At 40.4% G+C, this 22,597-nt stretch overlaps 1 protein-coding gene across 3 annotated transcripts in view; it reads left to right on the top strand.

Moving 5' to 3' along the window:
- The window catches only part of CRLF1 (cytokine receptor like factor 1), an 866,778-nt gene extending 845,105 nt beyond the window's left edge, over window positions 1–21,673 (top strand). For all 3 annotated transcript variants that reach the window (XM_044053952.1, XM_044053951.1, XM_044053953.1), the window contains exon 8: window positions 21,312–21,673. In XM_044053952.1, coding sequence (XP_043909887.1) covers window positions 21,312–21,343 — 32 coding nt within the window. In that variant the 3' untranslated portion in view covers window positions 21,344–21,673. The remainder of the gene's footprint in view (window positions 1–21,311) is intronic.
- Window positions 21,674–22,597: the final 924 nt, after the last annotated feature.

The raw sequence follows: 22,597 nt of genomic DNA, 5'->3' as shown, positions 1-22,597 counted from the left end.
CCAGGACAGGAGGTATAGCCAGAGGCCTGTGCTGGGGTAACAAAAGAAATTCCCTGAGCCTTTTCTTGGAATCTGAATAATCCTGGCCTTCCCAGTGGAAGTGTTCCCTTAAGGTATGCAGAGTTTCACCAAATGAGTAATCCTCAGGGGGGGGGATACAGAAGGGATAGATTCCTCTGCATCAGAGTCTTCAAAATAGGAGTAAGACTGCTCCTGATAATCAGAGTGCTCTGAAATAATGGAGCCCTGATCAGAGGAGGGGGAATCTTCCTCCACTCTGGGTCTTTCGTCCGGAGGTGGCTGAGAACCTCTGATTAGAGTAATTAAATCCTCGGCCATTTTAAGCATCTGTTTCTTAGGCATGGGGCCTGGAGATGGGCCCTGTGTAGCTGGTCTCTTAGGGTGCATGGTAGCTTTGGACTTGGTGAAAGCCTTGATGGAGAAAGAAGAGGAAGGTCTGAAGACACCTTGAGTGGAGGTGGACCTGTCCACATTCTGTGTTTCAATGCCAAGCGTGGCTTCAGTATCTGTAGTCAGGGTGTGGGCCGAGGAGCCTGCGACCTCGGGTACAGGAGACACCGCCAAAGATGTGTTGTCGGTAATCAGGGGCTGCGTAGGTGCCTCACTGAGAACCGGACCATGTGTAGTCGGCTTAGGCGTGGTGTCGGTAGAGGCCACGGACCTCGAGTGTCGGTCCTTGTCTTTGCGTTTTTTAGACAAAACTGGGGTCGGAGTATCCAACGACATAGTATAGTTAAATGCTTTCCCAAAATAATGCTGGGCGAACTCCGCCCGACGCTTAATAGTGCATTTGTTGAATGTAGCACAAAAGCGACAGACCGAGACATCGTGGTCTGGGCCTAAACAAGGTATACAGAGGGAATGGAAATCCTTATGCGGTATTTGCTTCCCACAAGAAATACAATTATTAACTTTGTCTGACATCGGTCTGAGGCAAGAAAAAGTTTCCCCAACGGGGTACTTAGCTTTTAAGAAGACTTCGGTTCCAAATTTTTTGTAATCTCAGGAGCTGACCGACCGGCACTTGCGAACTGCTTCTGCTTCGGGCACCGCGCGGCAAGAATGACTGAAGAAAACGGCAAGAAAGACTGAAGAAAATGGCGTCGGCTGGTGGTTTTATACCCCTGTCGCACTGACATCAGGGAAGAAGCGATGACAACCAACGCCGGACCTAGACTTTGGAATTCGGCTGACCGAGGACCCGCCTGACGGCAGGAGAACCCATCTGTTATGACTGCAGCTGTATGCACGATGAACATCTGAAGAACCTCCCTTGCTGAGGCTTTGTTTTGCCAGAGTATCACCCGGAGCTGGAGCCTCAGTCTCTGACGTCTGTGAACTGAGTGAGACACCAGACAAGAGCGGGTGTCGAAGACTGCTCCAATGAACTCTAGGCACTGGGTCAGAACAAGGTTGGATTTCTCCCAGTTTTTATTGTTATTCCCAAAAGTGTCACCAGGGAAAGAGTGTACTGCAAGGCAGCTACCAGAAGATGCTTGGTGTGGGCAGTAAGGAGCCAATCTTCCAAATCCGGAAACACCCGGAATCCTTGCAGTCTCAAGTGAGCTGTGACCACTCCCATGCACTTTGTGAACACTCTGGGGGGTATAGAGAGTCCAAATGGCAGGGCACGAAATTGGTAGTGATTGGCTCCTAGCCAGACGCAGAGAAGACTCCTGGATCATTTGTCCATTTTGATGTGGTAATACGCATCCCAGAGATCTATCAAGCACATCCAATCGCCTTCCCTTAGAAAAGGGAGAATAGTCTGAACCGTGATCATCCAGAATTTTGTTTGGGCAACGGACTTGTTCAGATTGCTGAGATCCAAAATTGGTCTCCAGTCCCCTATCTTTTTTGGCACCAAAAAGAATCTTGAGTAGAATCCGGATCCGCATTGGTCTGGTAGGACTATTTGAATGACTCTTTTTTGACACAGCTTGTTTATTTCTACAGCTGCTTCTTCCCTTTGACTGGGGGGAACATCGGTAAGTTTTGTCGGAAGCTTTGGGTAAATAATGAGGGGAATGGTGTAGCCTCTGGTTATAATCTTCTGCACCCAACAGTCAGAAGTTATTGAATGCCAGGCAGCATGGTGCAGAGAGAAACATCCCCTGACTGTTTCCAGAGGAAAGCAATCGGGCTGCTCTTCAGGAGTGCTGGTAAGGTTGCCCAGAGAAAGAATCCCTGGGTCCCTGATTACACGGATCCCCTCTGCCTCAGTAAGGGTGTCTTCCAGAATTGTTACCCCCTCTGCCCCTGGGGGTATCATCACCATGTGCAGCAAGGAAAGGACCCTGAGATTTCTTGTGCCACATTTTACCGCTCCTCTGGTTCCTAGAAAAGGAATTTTGTGGATTGGAAAAATGTAGACCTGTGGCAGACAGGATTTTGCCATCTTTCTCACACCTGGCCAGGGTGTCTTTCACCTTGGGGCCAAAAAGGGAAGATGCTTCAATTGGAACATTCAGGAAGGAAGACTTGAAAGGGTCTGTGAAGTCACAGACATGCATCCAGGCATGGTGTCTCATAACTATGCCTGAACCTTATTCTCTAGCCACCCCTTTGGTTGCATGTGAGAGCAACCTCATGGACGAATTGGAGACCGATTCCAGGATTGCAAGCTGTGAGGCAACTTGGTCTCCTACCTCGTCAGACACCTGTCCTGCGAGTGTTCCAGAGAGTTCAGGAACCAAGTCTCTTTGGAGCCTCGTAAAATGTGCCAAGTAATTCAGAGACCATATGCCAAAAGTCACTGAAGCAAAAACTCATTTCCCTAATCTGTCTACAGTCTGGGACTCTCTGTTGGGCGGATGAACAGTATGACTCTCTTCGGTGAGATCCTTTTTTGTGGCCGCAGCCACCACCATAGCATCAGCTGGTAAACCTCTTGACTAATGTGGGTTTTTCCTCGGGGGGGGTAGTATCTTGTCAGGTCTGCAAGGAAATAGCTTAACAGAATTAGGGTTCTTTCAGGAGCGCTGCACCAGGGGTTGTACCAGCTCGTCCGCAGGCAGGGTCACCCAAGAGGTAGATGGCCAGGCACAGAAAGCCGGTAAAAACAAGGACTCCTTGGAAGAAGGGTTAGTGGGCTTCCAATCACCCCTCTGTTTCAACATTTCAAGGATAACCCCAAATGAGACATCATCAGGGGGTGACCATGGAGACCCTTCACCGTAACTGAAATCTGTATTCTCTGTCAGAGACTACTCAGGGGAGTCTATGTGTTTCCTTTTGCAAGATCTCTTCAGCGGGGGCCTCTAAGGAGGACTCAGAAAAGGGAGTGCCCTGTAATGGGGTCTCCTGCTACTTTACTGCCCGGTGTCCCAGGGTGGTGGTTTGTGTCAGCTCTAGCTCAGAGGAAAAGGAGGTGTGGGGTTCTTACGTTGTTGGAATGCTTCCAGAAGCAAGAGCCCTCTCCATAGCTCAGAAAACAGGTCTGCTCGAAGAGGGATGGGAGCCCGAAACAGAGAGGGACAACCTCAGAACCGGGGCCACACCCCGCTTCGCCGAATTCGCTCCCGAGGGTGGAGCTTCAACCAGGATCTGTGCAGACAGAGCAACCAGCACCATGGACTGAACCGTAGACATACTCGGAACCATACTCCGAGCCGAAGAGCCTGCAGGCCAGTCACAAAGTTGGGGAAGGCTCGGTTCAGAAGGGACAATCCCAGAGCCCCAGTGAGGTACACAACAGGTGCCGAGATTGGGGGGGGGGGGTTCTGAAAATTATGTCAGAGCAGAAGACTTTCGAACCGGTATGGTCAAAGGAGGAGAGTAGGATGGAGTCCGTGGAGAAGCCAAGAACCAAAGTCACCACACCAAGAGTAAACACGTAAAAATCGCTGACATAACCAGGAAACCATCCAAAATAATGATGTACTCAGGAAATATATAAAATATAAAATTATTTAATAGTATTTAGCGCTTTCATCTCCTGAAAGAGATTTCATCAAAATACATCTTACACAAAATACTCCATTTAAATACACACAATTAGTGAGATCACAATAAACTCCATTAATCCCAGAAACTTTTGCATAACATTAAAGGGACAGACCCATAAAGTGCTGAATGCATTGAAAAAGCAGAAAAAACAGAAAAGAAAATACTTAAAAAAAAAAAAAAAAAAAAAAAAGTGTATATATATATATATATATATATATATATACAATACAATACAATACAGTACAGTACCCCCATCTACTAATATACGCAAACCTCATAGCATCATAAATACTTTATAAAAATGTTTTTAAAAAACATATTTAAAATACTATAATCTATTAGCTCTTTCCATCAACATGGGAGCAATATCTACAGTTTCATTCAGACCAGGTGGGAACATGGCAGCTAATTTTAGCTGCCACTGTGTTTCTCTTTTTTTTAAAAAAAGTTTTATAAAGTATTTATGATGCTATGAGGTTTGTGTATATTACTAGATGGGGTACTGTGTTGTATCGTATTGTATTGTACGTGTGTGTATATATATATATATGTGTGTGTGTGTGTGTGTGTGTGTGTGTGTGTGTGTGTGTATATATATATATATAAATATATATATATTTATATATATATATATATATATATATATATATATATATATATATATATTTTTTTTTTTTTTTTTAGTATTTTCTGTATTTTCTTTTATGTTTTTTTCTGTTTTTTCAATGCATTCAGCACTTTGTGTCTGTCCTTTTAATGTTATGTAAAAGTTTCTGGGATTAATGAAGTTAATTGTGATGTCACTAATTGTGTGTATTTGAATGGAGTATTTTGTGTAAGATGTATTCTGATGAAGTCTCTTTCAGGAGATGAAAGCGCTAAATACTATTAAATAATTTTATGTTTTATATATTTCATGAGTACAATGTTATTTTGGATGGTTTCCTGGTTATTTCAGGGATTTTTCCGTGGAGAAGCCAACCCTGGTCCTGCAGGTGGATGGTTCTGAGATGGAGTGGGTATCCCCCTGGCTGTCAACAGCTGATCCGCAAGACGCATCATGTCAACCTCGGAAAGGCTCCTGGTGGATCTAGTGGATACTCCCAATGGGGAGTCAGATCATTCTAGGAATGGACTATATGCTTGCCCTAGAAAAGGATCTGTTGATGGAGAGTATCAAGTCTGTGGCATGGATTCTGTTGGCTCCGATGTCTCAAGTTTGGAGTAGGAAGAAGTGGCATCAAAATTGTCATTATCGGAACCATGAAAGGACTCGGTGCCGGAGGGGCACACGGAGCCAACACAGAATGTTCAGTAGTAGTAAACAGAATCGCAGAGGTAAGCATCAAAGGCATGTACTGTGCCGAAGCAGCACTCTGTGCTGAAGCTGTAGTAACCTTTGGAAAAATAGTAAGTCAGTGTCACAGACAGTATCAGAGCCGAAGCAGGCGCCTATAAAACAACAGTCATAGTTGGAGTGGAAGAGGTCAGTGCCGATGAGGCAAACTTATGCTCCGAAGACAATTTTGGTACTTTAGACTTTACAGACTTGCCCTGGTCACCCAAGGGTGATGAGGGGACAGAGTGGGACCTTTTCTTGTCTTTTAGTAGGAGAGGATGAGACCTCCATTGCAGAAAGGGCCTCTGAAAAGGCTAAGTTTTTGCACTCATTCAAGGTGCGCTGACTAAAACTTGGCAAATCACACAAGGGGGTTGCACCAAAAGATGGGGCACCCCCAGACAATAAACACAGTCATCATGGGAGTCACAGTTAGGCAGTTTCCCTTACAAGGTGCACAATGCTTAAACCTCGCCATGCCTTTTTTATCAGACATCATGAACAAATACACATATACACACAACAAGTCAGATAGGAAACTAAGACAAAGAGGACTTCTATATTTATATCTAAATAGATATCAAAGATAGGATGAAAAAAGGAAGAAGGAGAAATACCAACAATGGTATTTAAGAAATACCACGAGGGTAGGGAGAAAGGCTGTACCACCAATGGTACTGAAAATGACCAAAATGGTAGAAACAGAAGGGTAAAAAGGGTCTTTAGATAGCTACATAGTTCAAGAAATATCAAAAATACCAACAAGGAGTAAAAAGTTGACACAATATCCAGGAAAAATATCAAAAGTTTACACTTAGCTGAGAGCTTGGCTTGGACACGGCTTTATGTCTACATAGATTTTTGGCTGGCGCGAGCTTTGTATTAGGCCGACTCATTTCCAAGGGCTCAGAACCGAACCCATCAGTGATGAATGGAAAGAGGATTAACAACATTAGATCACCCATTTGGTTTCACCACAGCCCCCTGGGTGCTCATCAAGATTATGGCAGTAGTAGCAACTCATTTACGATTGCAGAGGATCCAAGTTTTCCCATATCTGGATGGCTGGCTCCTAACTGCTACTGTCAAAGATCTGTTGTTTCAGCACCAAGCTTTCCTGCTTCCCCTTGCATATCAGTTAGGAATAACTATCAGTCATGCAAAGAGCAAACTGCCCCCCTACTCAGCAAATAAAACTGATGGGATGCCAGATCAGTATAGTTCAACAAACTGTCAAACTTCCCCACATAGAGTTCCATCATTAAGATGGCTTGCTGGTCAGGTTTTTCAGCATACCCTCCACAATCAAGATTGATTCTACTTCTGTTAGGCCAGATGGCCTCTACCATCACTTTCATACTGCTAGCAGTATACTACATGAGTGCACTACAATAGATGTTGTCAGTTGATTGGTCTCAGAGCTTCCATCCCCTCCATCACAGAATCCAACTTACTCAAGTATGCAGAAACTACATAAGCTAGTGGATAACCTCTCCATCAGTGGCAGAAGGGGGACCCTTCTGTTCACCAACCCCCCAGGCCATAGTAGCAGTATATGCTTCTCTTCTAGGTTGGTGGGCATTTTGAGGGGAAGACTACAGAAGGGACGTGGTCACCTACAGAGGCCAAACTTCACATCAGTACATTGGAGATGAGAGCAGTGCTCCTAGTGTTTTGCAGGCTTTCCAAGACTACCTACCCAAGAGTGTAATTTCTATCCCGACAGTCAATATGTCAGTCATATGGTACGTCAACAAATAAGGGGGAACACATTCGTATATAATTTGCTGGGGGGGGCTATGTGAGTTTGGCAGTATGTGATGTCTTCCCACTGCTTTCTTGTAGCAACACACATTCCTGGAATGTTGAATGTATTAGCGACAAGTTGAGCAGGTGTATCCTATTTCGTCATGTGTGGTTTTCAAACAAACTGTGGCAATGGAAATTTCCGACCACTGGAACCAATCCTGCTGCAATGTCTTTGCCTCTTACCTCAACAACAAGTGTAGCAGTTACTTTGCTGTCATCCCTCCACAGGGACAGTCATTGAAAGATGCCCATACTTTGTCCCCAGGTCTTCTTTATGCATTCCCACCAATACCTGTTTTGACAAAATTCACACAGAAAGCTACAAGGTGCAAGATCAAGGTGATCCACACTGCCCTCATCTGGCCCTGGCAGGTTTGGTTCTCTTTCTTTTGGCCTCAAGTCAGCATCAGCACTGTTACCTCTCTGAGTGCAAGATCTCATTCTGGATCTTCTGGTTCAAATCTCCAGGATGCATGTCCTGGACCTGTGAACCTTAAAGTTAACCATATGATTTCTCCAATTGTAATGATTTAACTGTTTTACTACATGATGTTTCTGTTTTATATTCTTTATTACCATTGTAAATATTCTTATTTGTATTTGTATTAGTATTTTGTAATTGTATTCTACTTGTATTTTGAATAAAAATAAATTGTAGAGTCTTCCACGAACCACAAAAAGTCCAGTATTAAATTCCACACGTTTTATTGAAGAAATAAAAAGGAGATGAGCGCTTTCACGTGCTGCCTGCATGCTTCATCAGATCTAATATAATGAATTATTTAGAGCCTTATATACAAAAGTCTATTAGTTAATTAAACAAAATTTGTCAATTAAATGTTTAACAATCAGTAAATCATTCATTTAAAGTGGCAAGTGCAAATAACGCTCAACCTATTTGTTTGTAGAATAAATATAGACACTTTAAAACCATCTTAAAAAATGTATTCAAAAACCATATAGGTGTTAAACTGTAAACATATAAACTTTAAAACCAGTATCTTGTGATTGGGCATGTTTAAATGAATAAGCTCATTAGAAGACAAATGCATTTACTAATGTATTTAAAATACATTGCTTTCATAAATATGTAATAGCATATATTCACATTAAAAACACACAATATAAAACAATATATAATGTCAGTATGTATTAATAAAGTATGACAATTGTTATAAACCTAAATAAATGCATAGTTTATGATATTGTGCAATAAAAAAAGAGCTTTAATCATTAAAAAGAATAACTATTCTTTACGTGTGATCACAATCATAAATAAACTAATGTGTAAAATGGGTGTATATATTTCATGAATATGATCATATATAATCCATATAAAATGTCATTTCATAAAAATTGAAGTTAAAATTCATCAAGACATGAAAGCTCAACCTATATGCATCAATGGTATGATCAGAAGAACAAATAAATAAATAATGAAATGTGTAAAAGGGGTTATAAGACACACTGAAGCTCTGTGCTATGGAAATACCTAGACTATACACAATTAACAGTTAAAATAATATGCATTTAATGCTCTAATAACTTAACTAGTTTCTAAAACAGGTTTCAAAGAAATATGCTGATTTAGGCCTGGTGGTATGTGTGCCCTGGTTTTAAAAATCCATTGTAATTCCAGTCTCGCTAGATAATTCATGTTATCACCTTGTCTAATGCTGGGTGTCACAACCTGCAACACTCTGAAACTGAAAGTATGTTCTGAACAAATATTAATGTGTCTGGCTAACACATTCTGGTCATTCTTTTTCCTGATGTCATATATATGGTTGTATATTCTTTCTTTAAACTTCCTTTTAGTGAGACCTATATAAAATGCGTCGCATGATACACAAGTGGCCAGATATATCAAGTTCATGGTGTTGCAGTCAGTGTATATCTTTGGTTCAAATCTGTAGAGACCTGAGGGAAATTGATGCGTCTGTGTATCAGTAATATATTGGCACATGCTACATTTCCCACAGGGAAAAGTTCCTTTCTTACCTAAATTCATTTGTAGAGCATATTTGCTATTATTGTCATTAAAATTGAAAATTAATTTTAGATTATTGCAGTTCTTAAATAAAAATTGAGGCTTATCACCTACTAAGCATCTAATATGTTCATCACTAGTTAAAACGTTCCAATGCCTGGCAATGATTTTTTTCAATTCAATAATATCATTAGTATATTTAGTCACATATCTTAATCTATTGTTATTATGTGATGTTGTCAAAACATGTGTACTATTACCATGTGAGTTGTCAAAACCATCATCCCCATCTATGTCTAATGTTGTATTCTTGATGCATCTAATTAAGCTAGCATCATATCCCCTGTCTAAATACTTCTCTATGTATCTGACCCGACACTTGCAGCAGCTGGAGAGGCCACAAAAGTTCCTCACCAAAAGGATAAAGGGTCTCAAACATCTGTCCTATGCTGCCCGACTGAAAGAACTCCAGCTCTATTCAGTCGCTTACCGCTTGCTCAGAGGTGACCTTTGCCTAACATACAAGGCCATGTCAAACCCAGATTTGATGAATATGCTTCACCTCAAAAAATCTAGATCCGTCAGAGCCACAAGGGCGGGAGACTTAAACCTCGACACGGCTATTAATAGGACGTGCTGGAGGGATAGATTCATCACCCAAAGACTCCCTATGCTGTGGAATAAAATCCCGGTATATGTGAGGCAGAGCACCTCGCTGGCCTTGTTCAAGAGAAATCTTGACCAATGGATGGGAGATCGCAGATATACCCCAGGGATTACCTCAGTGTCACTGCTCAACAGAGGCACAGCAAAATAATGGGTATAGTTCCCCATACTAAAGGGGTGGCGTAAGCCACAAAACTATGGGCTAGGCTTGTAAATGCCCTCGGGCAGATAGCCTAGTATGAACCTATGAACCTATGAACAGAGTCTCTAAATGATTTGCTTCTTTCATTAGGACTTCATTGTCTCTACATAATCTGGTCAACCGAACATATTGACTCTTAATGATGCCTGAAAAGACATGCCTGGGGTGCATGCTATTGTAACTAAGTATAGTATTTTTCCAACAGGGCTTCCTGTATAGCGATGAGACCAACCTCTTATCTTGATTTAAAGTGAGAGTAACATCCAGAAAATTTATGGCAACATTGGAGTATTCTGCTGTAAATCTCAGGAATTCTGTGGTGGACTCAAGATGAGTTAAGAATTCTTGAAATGTCGTAAAGGTACCTTCCCATACTATTATTACATCATCCACAAACCTTCTATAAAGTTTTATTCTATGTGCCCAAATGCTGTTGAATAAATGTTGTTGTTCCCAAAAATGCACAACCAAATTCGCATACGTATTCGCACATGGGGTGCCCATGGTGACACCCCATGTCTGTAAATAACATTTCTTATTAAATAGAAAAACATTATTGTGCAAAACTAATTCCAAGAGTTGGCAAATAAGAGTTTGCCTGTTTGTGGTGAATGTGGTCTCACCCACCATTACTTCTCTAACAGCCTGTATACCGTAGTCATTCGGTATACAGGTGAAGAGATTTTTTACATCCAAAGTTATCAGTAGGATGTCATCTTTACCAATCCAAAATTCACACAGAAAGCTACAAGGTGCAAGATCAAGGTGATCCACACTGCCCTCATCTGGCCCTGGCAGGTTTGGTTCTCTTTCTTTTGGCCTCAAGTCAGCATCAGCACTGTTACCTCTCTGAGTGCAAGATCTCATTCTGGATCTTCTGGTTCAAATCTCCAGGATGCATGTCCTGGACCTGTGAACCTTAAAGTTAACCATATGATTTCTCCAATTGTAATGATATAACTGTTTTACTACATGATGTTTCTGTTTTATATTCTTTATTACCATTGTAAATATTCTTATTTGTATTTGTATTAGTATTTTGTAATTGTATTCTACTTGTATTTTGTATTGTGGAGCTTTTCTCCCCGGGCATCCACTGAAAATGGGCTCTTGGGGCCCAGTGGACTTCCCTGGTCATCAAACTGGAAATAAATAAATCAGGAGATGCCAGGCTGTCTTCTTCAGTAGTTCACACAATTTCTTCTTTTCAAAAGCAATCAACCAAAAAGACTTATAAAGGCAACTAGAAAAGATTTTCTGTTTGGGTGTCATCAAAAGGACTGGAGCCTTTTGCCTGCCCTTCTCCCATCGGTACTGGAATTTCTTTCAGAACTTTTTCACCAAAGTTCCATTTTTTTCACTGCCAAAGTTCAAATGGCTGCCATTTCAGTTTTTCACTTAGGCCATAATGACTCTTCCATTGCTTCTCTTAGGATATCAAAAGTTTTCCTAAAAGCAACCTTTTTACTAAGGCCTGCCATTAGAGAACAGTTCCTCCATGGGATGTCACATTGTTACTCCAGTCATTGAATTAGAAACCTTTTGAGCCTGCGGCATAGGCTGACTTGAAGTTTCTTTCTTGGAAAACTGTCTTCCTGATTGCCATTACCTTTGTTAGACAAATTTCAGAATTACAAGCACATTCATGCAAGCCACCTTTTCTCATCGTCCACAAATATAGAGTGTCATTGAGAATGAACTCTACCTTTTTCCCAAAAGTATCATCTAAAGCAAATCTGAATCAATACATTGATCTGCCAGTATATTTTCCCAATTACTCTAGCAAAGGAGAACATAGGTTTCATACATTAGATGGTCACAGACAACTTGGATTTTACTTATACCATACACAAGTAAAATAGTAGTCAAACTGTAACAAAAACAAAGCTCCGTTCAGACAAACAGGAAAGTCTTTAATTAGCAGTACGCGAAATCCAACCACATTGAGCGCTTTCGTCTGCACAAAGCAGACTTCATCAGAATAATGAATCAACAGTGCCTCACATTTTTATACAATTCTATGACTTCAGTAATTATTCAATAATTAATAAATTGATTAAAACAATCAGATAAAAACATTTGATATGCAAATTAAGTTCTCCAACTGGGTTAACCCCTAAATGTTTTGTGCATTCTTAAAACCACCAAATAAAGTGCAGCTGTGCTAATAAATGTATAAAAATATATGTTGTCTTTGTGTGTTGTATACATTTAATTATATACATTTGAATGTGTGTTAAAAATTATTTCATTTATATTACAATGTGTATTTCAATATATTTCTTAATAGAAATGAGTGATTTGGCAAAGTCTAAGAAAATGTGTAAAAAATATATGAATATATTAAAAATTTTAAAAAATATACATATATATAAACTACATTTCAAATCAAGAAACAAGGAAATTTTGATTGTTATAGTTATGGGACAACCTTGAAATAAAATAATATAGTTAATTTCAAGACAGTGTACACTCTTAAAATAAAAATAGTCACAATATTATAATAATAATGTTATGTTAGTAATAATATATTAATAATAATAATAAATTTCAATTTTAAAACCTTTTGTGTAAATATTAACCATTTACTCTCTCTAAGTGCCCTCTCGGTTTTACCCACATAGAAGGAGGTACATTTAGTACATGTGGCTAAATAAACTAACATCCTACTACGACAATTGCCTTTACAGAATGAAACCTTACTATTAAGACCATTTTTAAGAATTGTATCCGAGAACCGATAGGGCACTTAGAGAGAGAATTTATGAACACATAAATGATATTAAGGTGAAAAAGGAGACTAGTGCCCTCTACAAACACTCTGTATATTGTGAAGGTTTTATAGATTTTAAGTTTGCAATTTTAGAATTAATAAAAACAGACACTAGGGGATGTGACTTTAAGAACACCCTACTACAAAGGGAGATAAAGTGGCAGTTGAGACTAAAGTCAAATTATTATCCAGGTCTCAACGAATATATTAATATAAAAGCTATATTAATTGACAAAGCTGCTTCAGTTTGATCCTTACCTGTATTTAACAAAACATGATTTACTGGGCCAAGGGAGAATTGTTTTTAGGACATTTACATTTAACACATAACATTTAATTTTTTTAAAAAAAGTTATTTTTAATTATCAACCTTTTAACATGTATTTATTGAATTTACACTACCTGGTTAATATTTACACAAAAGGTTTTAAAATTGAAATTTATTATTATTATTAATATATTATTACTAACATAACATTATTATTATAATATTGTGACTATTTTTATTTTAAGAGTGTACACTGTCTTGAAATTAACTATATTATTTTATTTCAAGGTTGTCCCATAACTATAACAATCAAAAGTTCCTTGTTTCTTGATTTGAAATGTAGTTTTTATATATATATGTATATTTTTTAAAATTTTTAATATATTCATATATTTTTTACACATTTTCTTAGACTTTGCCAAATCACTCATTTCTATTAAGAAATATATTGAAATATACATTGTAATATAAATGAAATAATTTTTAACACACATTCAAATGTATATAATTAAATGTATACAACACACAAAGACAACATATATTTTTATACATTTATTAGCACAGCTGCACTTTATTTGGTGGTTTTAAGAATGCACAAAACATTTAGGGGTTAACCCAGTTGGAGAACTTAATTTGCATATCAAATGTTTTTATCTGATTGTTTTAATCAATTTATTAATTATTGAATAATTACTGAAGTCATAGAATTGTATAAAAATGTGAGGCACTGTTGATTCATTATTCTGATGAAGTCTGCTTTGTGCAGACGAAAGCGCTCAATGTGGTTGGATTTCACATACTGCTAATTAAAGACTTTCCTGTTTGTCTGAACGGAGCTTTGTTTTTGTTACAGTTTACTTATACCATGCCAAAGAAAATCGGTTCAACTGTTTGCATCATTTTCCAAAACAAAATTAGCAACCATGCGGCAAAAGTTACACTTTCTAAGTGGCTGGCAGACAGCATTTCCTTTGCTTATAAAACTTGAGGGTTGTCTCTAAACTCAAAACAAAAGGCTCATTCTACTAGAGCAATTACTGTGTGCACAGCATTCATGAAAAAAGTTCATATTCATAACATTTGTGCAGTGGCAAGTAGGTCAACATTTCATGCCTTTCTAACTCATTACAAGTTGGATGTGCAATCTAGAGCCCGTGCATCCTTTGGCTCTGCCACTCTCAGGAATGTTCTTCCTTGATACCACGCAGGTCCTTTATATGTAACTTGGGAATCTGTCCCAAATGTTGGATTGGATGAAAATAGACAACATCAGATACAAAAGTTATGTACTTACCTTAACAATAGATCAGTGTTCTCATTTTCATCCAGTTCAACATCCCTCCCTCCTTCCCCCTTTCAAATTACCATCTGTCTTCTGTTGCTTGGACAGACTGTGACTAAGGCCTTTCCATGCTTAGCATTTTTAATAAGTTGTTATTTTATCCCATTATAGTTTTTATTCTTATTGAGATAGCTTATGTGTGATTACAAACTGTCAGCAAACTTGATCTGAGGTAATTTAGATAGAAGGAGGGAGGTGTGGGTAAGAGAAGAGTCAGAGTCTTGGATCCAAAGCTCTGGTAGAAGCCACCAAGGTAGGATCTGATCTGATCCGACAACCCAAAAGTTGAACTGGACGAAAAAGAGATGACACATATCTAGCATACACAACTTTCATTTTTCCGACATGCCTCTGAATATAGAGATGAGGTTTCCCTGTTTTGTCCTGGCACAGAAGTCCTACACAAAGCATACCATGTCTCAGAATCTCACCCTCAGCGTTTATTTTTTATTGTTTAAATTAAATTATTAGGGAAATTGATTAACTAGAAGTGTTCCTAACTGTCATAATTTTTAGCATTTTATGCAACCTCATAACATCAGATAAATATATATATATATATATATATATATATATATATATATATATGTATGTGTGTGTGTGTGTGTGTGTGTGTGTATATATATATATATATATATATATATATATATATATATATATATATATATATATAAATATACATATATGTATGTGTATATGTATATATGCAGTAAGAGGAGGAGTAGGGACAGTTCTCTGAAAAAGAGTCACAGAATTATGTTTCAAGGAACCTATCATCTTTGTGGACTGCCCCTGTTTTTCTTTTATTTTTGGAGTGACTGAGTTCACCACCCTACCAACATGAGGGACTGTACCCCCCCCCCCAAACCTCCATTCCTTAAATTAATTTAATTCCAAGGCAATGTTGCACTCTGAAAGTAGAAGATGATTAAGTTGTCATGTATGTCCAAATGTGTTTTCATTTCTCTGAACTATGTTTACCATTCTTCAGTGAAGTGTATTTATCAGATCCTGATGTTCATCATGTTTCACTGTTGCAGTCATTACACTTGGGTTATCCTGCTGGCAGGCTACCCTCAGTCAGACAGAATTCCAAAGGCTAGGTCCTGCGTTGGTTGCTGTCGCCTCTTCTCTGACGTCAGTGCGCCAGGGGTATAAAAGATGCAGCCGACGCCATTTTCTTCAGTCTTTCTTGCCGCGCGGTGCCCGAAGCAAAAGCAGTTCGCAAGTGCCGGTCGGCCGACTCCTGAGATATTCAAATCTGAATTAAGAACCGAAGTCTTCATTAAAGCTAAGTACCCCGTTGGGGAAACTTTTTTCTTGCTCCAGACCGATGTCAGAAAAAGTTAACAATTGTATTTCTTGTGGGAAGCAAATACCTCATAAGGATTTTCACTCTTACTGTATTCCTTGCCTAGGCACTGATCACAACGTTGCTAGCTGTTGGTTTTGTGCTAGATTTAACCAATGCACTATTAAGCGTCGGTTCAATTTTGCATTTTATTACTTTGGCCGAAGATTTAATTATATAATGCCGTCGGACCAGCCGACAACCGGAGTTTACAAAAAACGCAAGGACAAGGAAAAGGATAGGCATCTGAGGTCCAAAACCGATGACGAGGCCTCTGCTAGGCCAGTCGCCAGTTTGCCGGTTCTCAGTGAGGTGCTTTCACAGCCCCTGGCGCCCGCTACCTCAGAGCCACAGGCCGCTTCCAACTCCCACGTGGAGCTGACTGGGCCTCTGGATACTCAAGGTATTGGACACTCGGAAATCATTCCCTCAGATGGGTCCGGAGCCGCTGAGAAGGCATTGGCTTCTGAGGGTGTCTTCAGACCTACACAACTATATATTAAACCATCTTCAGCTTCAAAGACAAAGACTAAAGCAGCTCTAAAGACAAAGAAACAAGTACAGCATTCTCCTGCTCAGACTTCCATGCTAAAAAACAGATGCTCAAAATGGCCGAAGACCTAATTACTTTGATCAGGGGCTCCCATCCCCCTCCTTATAAGAGGCCTAGGCAAGAGTATGATTCTTCTGATCAGGTTTCTATTTCCTCTGATTCCTCTTCTGAACAGGATTACTCCATGCTTCCCTATGAGGATTCTGATGCTGAATAATCCATTCCTTCAGCCTCTCCTGCTGAGGATTATTCTTTTGGGGAAACCCTGCATACCATGAGGGAGCATTTCCACTGGGAGAGCCAAGATTATTCTGAATCTTAAGAAAAGGTTCAGAGACTTTCTGCTACTTCTTCAGCACAGACCCCTTGCCACTCCACCTGTTCTAGACATTGTAGATGATGTATTTTCAGAGTCCGGCCTGTCCCCTGACTCTTTACCCCCTGCACCCGCTAAGCCAGACAGATACTACAGGGTCCCGGATTCTCATAAATTCCTATATAAAAACCCTGCTGATGACCCAGATACTATATCTCAGGGTCCCAAAGGGGTCAAAGCTTCCACTGCAAAAAAAACCTGTCCCCTCTGATAGGGATTCTAGGGCTCTAGACAGATGGGGAAAAAAGTCTACACTTCTGCTACCCTGGCTGTAAGGGCTTTAAATTGTCAGTTTCATATGCTTAAATATCAGCAATATTTAATGTCACTGCTTAAACAGAAATTGTTGACAAATACTGAATGTTCAGAGAACAAGGAATTGCAGGATTTATTGCATGCAGCTGAACAAGTGGGAAAGCATACTTTGCAATGTGGTTATAATTCACTGGAGGCCTCTTGCAGGGCCGCTGTTACAGGTTCTGTTATTAGAAGGCATGCTTGGTTAAAGGAACAGAATCTGCCTGATCATGTTAAAGCAAAATTATTAGATGCTCCATTACAGCATGATACTTTATTTGGTACTAAAGCAGAAGAGGTGTTGAAAAAAATGGAGGATAAAGCAAAATCCATGCAGACAGTCAAGGATTTCTTACAGGTACAGCCACCCAGGTTTAGCAGGAACTGGCCTTCTAAAAATTGGTCCTTTCCAGTGTCAGACAGACCACAAAGAGGCAGATACAGGTGTCCCAGAGGCAGATCTCAGCCCCAAGGCTCATACAGGCCTAAACAATGGGGTACTCCTACCTCCAAAAGCGGAGAAGACAAATCACAGCCTTACAGGAAACAGTCCCAATGACTTTCCTCTACCAGATCCAAGCACTTTTCTTTTGGCAGCCCCCTTAGGGGGAAAACTAGCACTTTTTTCATCAAATTGGCAAATGGTTACCCAAGACAAATGGGTCCTGAACATAGTGTCCCAGGGTTACAGGTTCCATTTTCACACTCTACCAAGGTCAAAAGGTATGCCAGACCTGCCACACAATCAATGGGCAGAGGCACAAAAACAAATTACAGCCCTCATGGACATGAGTGCCATTCAGCAAGTACCACAACGAGCAGGGGCAAGGATTTTACTCCAGACTTTTCCTAGTACCCAGAAAGGACAAAACCTGGAGACCAATACTGGACCTGTCTATACTAAGTACGTTTCTGGAAGTTCCAAAATTCAAGATGTTGACTTTACAGCAGCTACTGCCCATGCTGGGCAAGAAGGCTTGGCTCGTAACTTTGGACCTAAAAGAGGCATACCTGCATGTCCCAATCGGACAATCTTGCAGAAGATACCTCGGATTCATAGCTGACTCAATGCATTACCAATTCTCTGCACTGCCCTTTGGCTTATCTACTGCGCCCAGGGTCTTCACAAAATGCCTGGCACCAGTAATTGCGTTTTGCAGACAAAAAGGAATTCAAATATATCCCTACTTGGACAACTGCCTAATTCAAGCAGAGAACAAAGACATTCTTCTAAAGCATCTGGCATTTGTAAAAAGATTACTAATTGGCCTAGGGTACACAGTAAACGAAAAGAAATCAAAACTAGTGCCCTCTCAAGAGATAATATTCCTGGGTGCAAGCTTAAATACAACTGCCCAGATAGCTTATCTCATGCCAGACAAACAAAAGCAACTGACTACTTACTTCAAGAAATTGGCAGCAAAAACCCACTTATCGGCAAGAAAAATCCTGCAGGCCTTGGGTTTCATGGCATCCTGCATTCTACTAATTCCATATGCCAGACTGCATATGAAGAAACTACAATGGTATCTAAAAAGTGTTTGGACTCAGCATTGCTACAGCTTGGAGACAGTAATTGCACTCATTCCCTGCCTGCAACAGGAGTTTCAATGGTGGGCAGAAGCCTGTCACCGCAACAAGGGTCTGCTATTCAGTCTACCCACAGCCAGACAAACACTGACAACGGATGCATCAGATTATGCCTGGGGGCCCCATATGGCAGGAAAATGTATTCAGGGCACATGGCCTGCAAACCAGATGCATCTTCACATAAAAAAAAAAAGAGATGCTAGCTGTTCAAAATGCCCAGACAGCTTTCAAGGACCTGCTTCATCCAGGACAGTTACTGATAAAGACAGACAACACTACGGTCATGTGATACATAAACAAGCAGGGAGGTACACATTCCTACCCCCTCTGCAGACAAGCAATGACCTTATGGGACACAGCATTGGCTTTTCAAGTTCACCTGCAAGCACAATTCCTGCCAGGGAAAACAAATACTCTGGCAGACAAACTAAGCAGAAACCTCATGGATCCCCATGAATGGAAACTGGATCCACAAGTTTTCAGCATGATAATAAGGAAATGGGGATGCCCAGACATAGATCTATTTGCCTCCCTTCACAACTGCCAATTGCAGAGATTTTGCACAAGGATTTATCACAAGCAAGCATGGAAAGTGGACGCCCTATCCTTCATCTGGAAAACTCTAACAGTATATGCCTTTCCTCCACTGCCTCTCCTTCCCAGGGTACTCCTAAAGGTCAGACAAGAGAAGCCAAAAATGATACTGATTGCACCAGACTGGCCACGCCAGCACTGGTACCCAGTCCTAAAGAGCTTGTCTCAAGGTCCAGCATGGATATTGCCTCAAACTTCTCACTTGCTGACCCAACAAAACAATCGGATCCTGCACAGCCAACTCAGGACCTTAAATCTGGCAGCATGGCGGATAATGTAGCCATTCAGAACACTCCTCTTTCAAAAGCTGTTATGGATGTTATCTTGGAGGCCAGGAGGCCCAGTACCAGAAAATCTTATGCAGAGAAATGGAAGAGATTCTGTGCTTGGAACCAGGAACAAGGCATTGACACGTGTGTACCAAATATCCCTCAGATTTTACGATAACTAACTGAGATACTGAACAATGGCCTTTCTTTCTCATCAATTAAGATTCATGCCTCTGCCATTTCAGCCCGTTACAATGCAGAACCACCTATCTTTTCTCATCCTTTAATAAGCCAGTACCTCAGAGGGGCCAAAAACATTAGGCCTCCAAGGAGAGTATCAACTCCGGCCTGGGACTTCAATTATGTTTTGGAAAAACTCACACTGCCTCCTTCCTAGCCAGCATCAACAGCAGATATAAAATTATTATCCTGGAAAACAGCTCTGCTCCTAGCAATAACCTCTGCAAGGCTTGTCTCGGAGTTACAAGCACTCATGGCTGTGGAACCTTTCATCATTTTTCATCCAGACAGGGTTTCTCTGAGGACAAACCTTACATTTATGCCTAAGGTGGTGTCCAGTGTGGCCCTCAACCAAACCATTCACTTGCCTACCTTTTATCCAAATCCACAGAACAAGGGTGAGAAAATTCTGCATTCTTTGTGGATACACAAACAGCTACGCTTCTACTTGGACAGAACTAAAGCTTTCAGAAAGACTGAGCAACTTTGTGTCATATGGTGCAGGATCACAAGGAAAGGCTATCTCAAAACAGACTATTTTTAAATGGATAGGCTATTGCATCCATTTCTGCAATTCTCAACATGGCAAATCAGTGCCTAAGGGCATTTGGCCTCATTCCACCAGAGCAGCAGCCACTTCAGCAGCCTTCCCCAGAGGAGTACCAACCAAAGATATCTTAGAGGCTGCAACCTGGAGTTCAGTGCACACCTTCACAGAGCACTACCACTTACCTCTTTAAGTCCAGAGCAGGCTTTGCCACTGCAGTCCTGCAGGGCTCATAGCCTCTCCTAATCCTATTTCGCCCAGCCACCCATCCTCAGCTTTGGGATTCAACCCAAGAGTAATGACTGCAACAGTGAAACACGATGAACATAGTACAGTTGTACAGTTAAATGTAGATGTTCGAGTGTATTCACTGTTGCAGTCCAAGTTACCCACCCACCATCCCCCTTTTCTTTGCTGGGTCTTATCTGCACTTCTGTATTCTATATAACCTATTTGGTGTATTTGTTTGCAGATGAAGGAAATGTTATTTTTGTGCATGCATTTTTATTGGCATATTTTGCAGCCTACCAATTTGGGGGCACCTGACATCTGGGGCAAGAAAAACTGAAGAAAATGCTGTCGGCTGCATCTTTTATACCCCTGGCGCACTGACGTCAGGGAAGAGGTGACAGCAACTGACGCCAGACCTAGACTTTGGAATTCTGGTCGACTGAGGGTAGCCTGCCAGCAGGATAACCCAAGAGTAATGACTGCAACAGTGAATACACTCGAACATCTACATTTATGGTAGGTACACAACTGTACTTTTCTGTAAATTGTCCAGGTTCCATGATGCAGCATGACTAGAAAAAAGTCAGTTATTCATTCCTTTCTGTTTATTCAGAAACGGACATTATGTGTTGTTTCAAAAGTATATCTGTAGCCAGTTTTTAATGCTTTCTGTTCATGGAATCCTTGAGAATTGTTTCTTTAATTTGAATTAGTCAACCACCCCAAAGTCTAGTAGAAATAAAATGGGGACCAGACTAATTCTGTGTACTTCAACAGGAAGGATTAGATTGAATATTTCTTCTGCCACTCTTTGCTGAGATTTCTTAACCATTTCAAGCTTAACAGTGTAAAGAATTGCGTTCAAACTAGCACAGTCATTGTTTTATGTTTTTTACTCCCTGTAGGGGAACCCAAAATCAAGTCTTGGATCAAGTGAGAGGCCTCAGAAACGCTCACGACAGTCTGGACAAAGGCTACAGGCATGATGCTTCAGTCAGCAGAAATGAGATGCACAGCCTTTTTTCTAAGGTTGAATAGAAATGCTGTCCAAGTTTCAATAGGCACAGAAAGTAAAAGAGGAAACAGCCTGGTCATGTGTTGCGACTTTGAAGATAATCATAAAATGTAATGCTGGGTATTAAAACATTCCTACCGTCTATGGACAAAGTTCTCTAATTACATACCTTTTTTCCAGCAGTGGAGTATTGGGTTGATGCCATGTAATATTAAGTATTACGTAATAAAAAGAAATATAAATATTTATAAATAGTTGATCTTAAGACTTTTTTTTAACTGAAGTGGTACATAAGTATACTTCATTGTGTTCACTGGCAGTTTCCTAATGTGGATTTTGTAAAGTTGCCAGTATTCTGTTAATAGAAGACAAATTACTGAAGTTAGTTTCTTCCTTTTTCAGGTTCATGTTTATAAGTCACCACCCTTTGGGATGAGACACTGCCATAAATGTTTGTGCCACATGCTTTGAAATAGCTGAAAATGCTAGCCTGACTGCAGAGGCTGATGTAGCTGGACCCACTGTTTTTTGGTTCAGCCTGTATCTGGTGTGAGTGTGTGTGTGTGTGTGTGTGTGTTGTCTGGTAAATCAATGATCACTGCTGTGCAACAGCATTGTGTTTTGTCAGTGGGATATCATGACAGCTTTAGAGGCTCATTTGCAGAATAAAAGTCCTCATTTTGTCTTTTTCTTCTCATCATCTTCATCCACAAGAGGGAGAAGCACCAACAATTATTTTGAATAGTTCCTTCGTCTGAGGCCTGTTACAGCTTTCAGAACAGTGAAATGCTGAAAATAATTGATATTACAGTCAGAGCCATAGGAGAGGTGGGGCAGGTTACAGGGGATGTCAGTGGTAGAAAATCTATTATGTTCTTTTTAAAATAATTTTAAACTCATGCATGGCAACTCTCTTGCTTTCATTCTTCAGAAAGTTGCAAGGTTATGAGCTGGATGGTGAGACTCTTCACATTGACACATCATAAAACCCTGTCCCAGTTCATATGCTTGTAGAGTAAACTTTCACCCCCTAGTAACTTAAAAAACCTCCTGCAATTAGCCCCCCTGCAAAGAACAAAGCAGGACTGAAGAACCAAGAGCTGTGAGGCAGCATGATTGCACCACAACTTTTGCCTTACACTGCTATCCCTTAGTACATGTTGACTGGTGCAGCAG

The sequence above is a fragment of the Protopterus annectens genome, chromosome 13.part0, assembly GCF_019279795.1.
Source record: "Protopterus annectens isolate FY-2018-M chromosome 13.part0, PAN1.0, whole genome shotgun sequence".
Lineage (NCBI taxonomy): Eukaryota > Metazoa > Chordata > Ceratodontiformes > Protopteridae > Protopterus > Protopterus annectens.
Note: the sequence above shows the minus strand (reverse complement) of the source record. Positions and strands in the feature narration are given on the sequence as shown.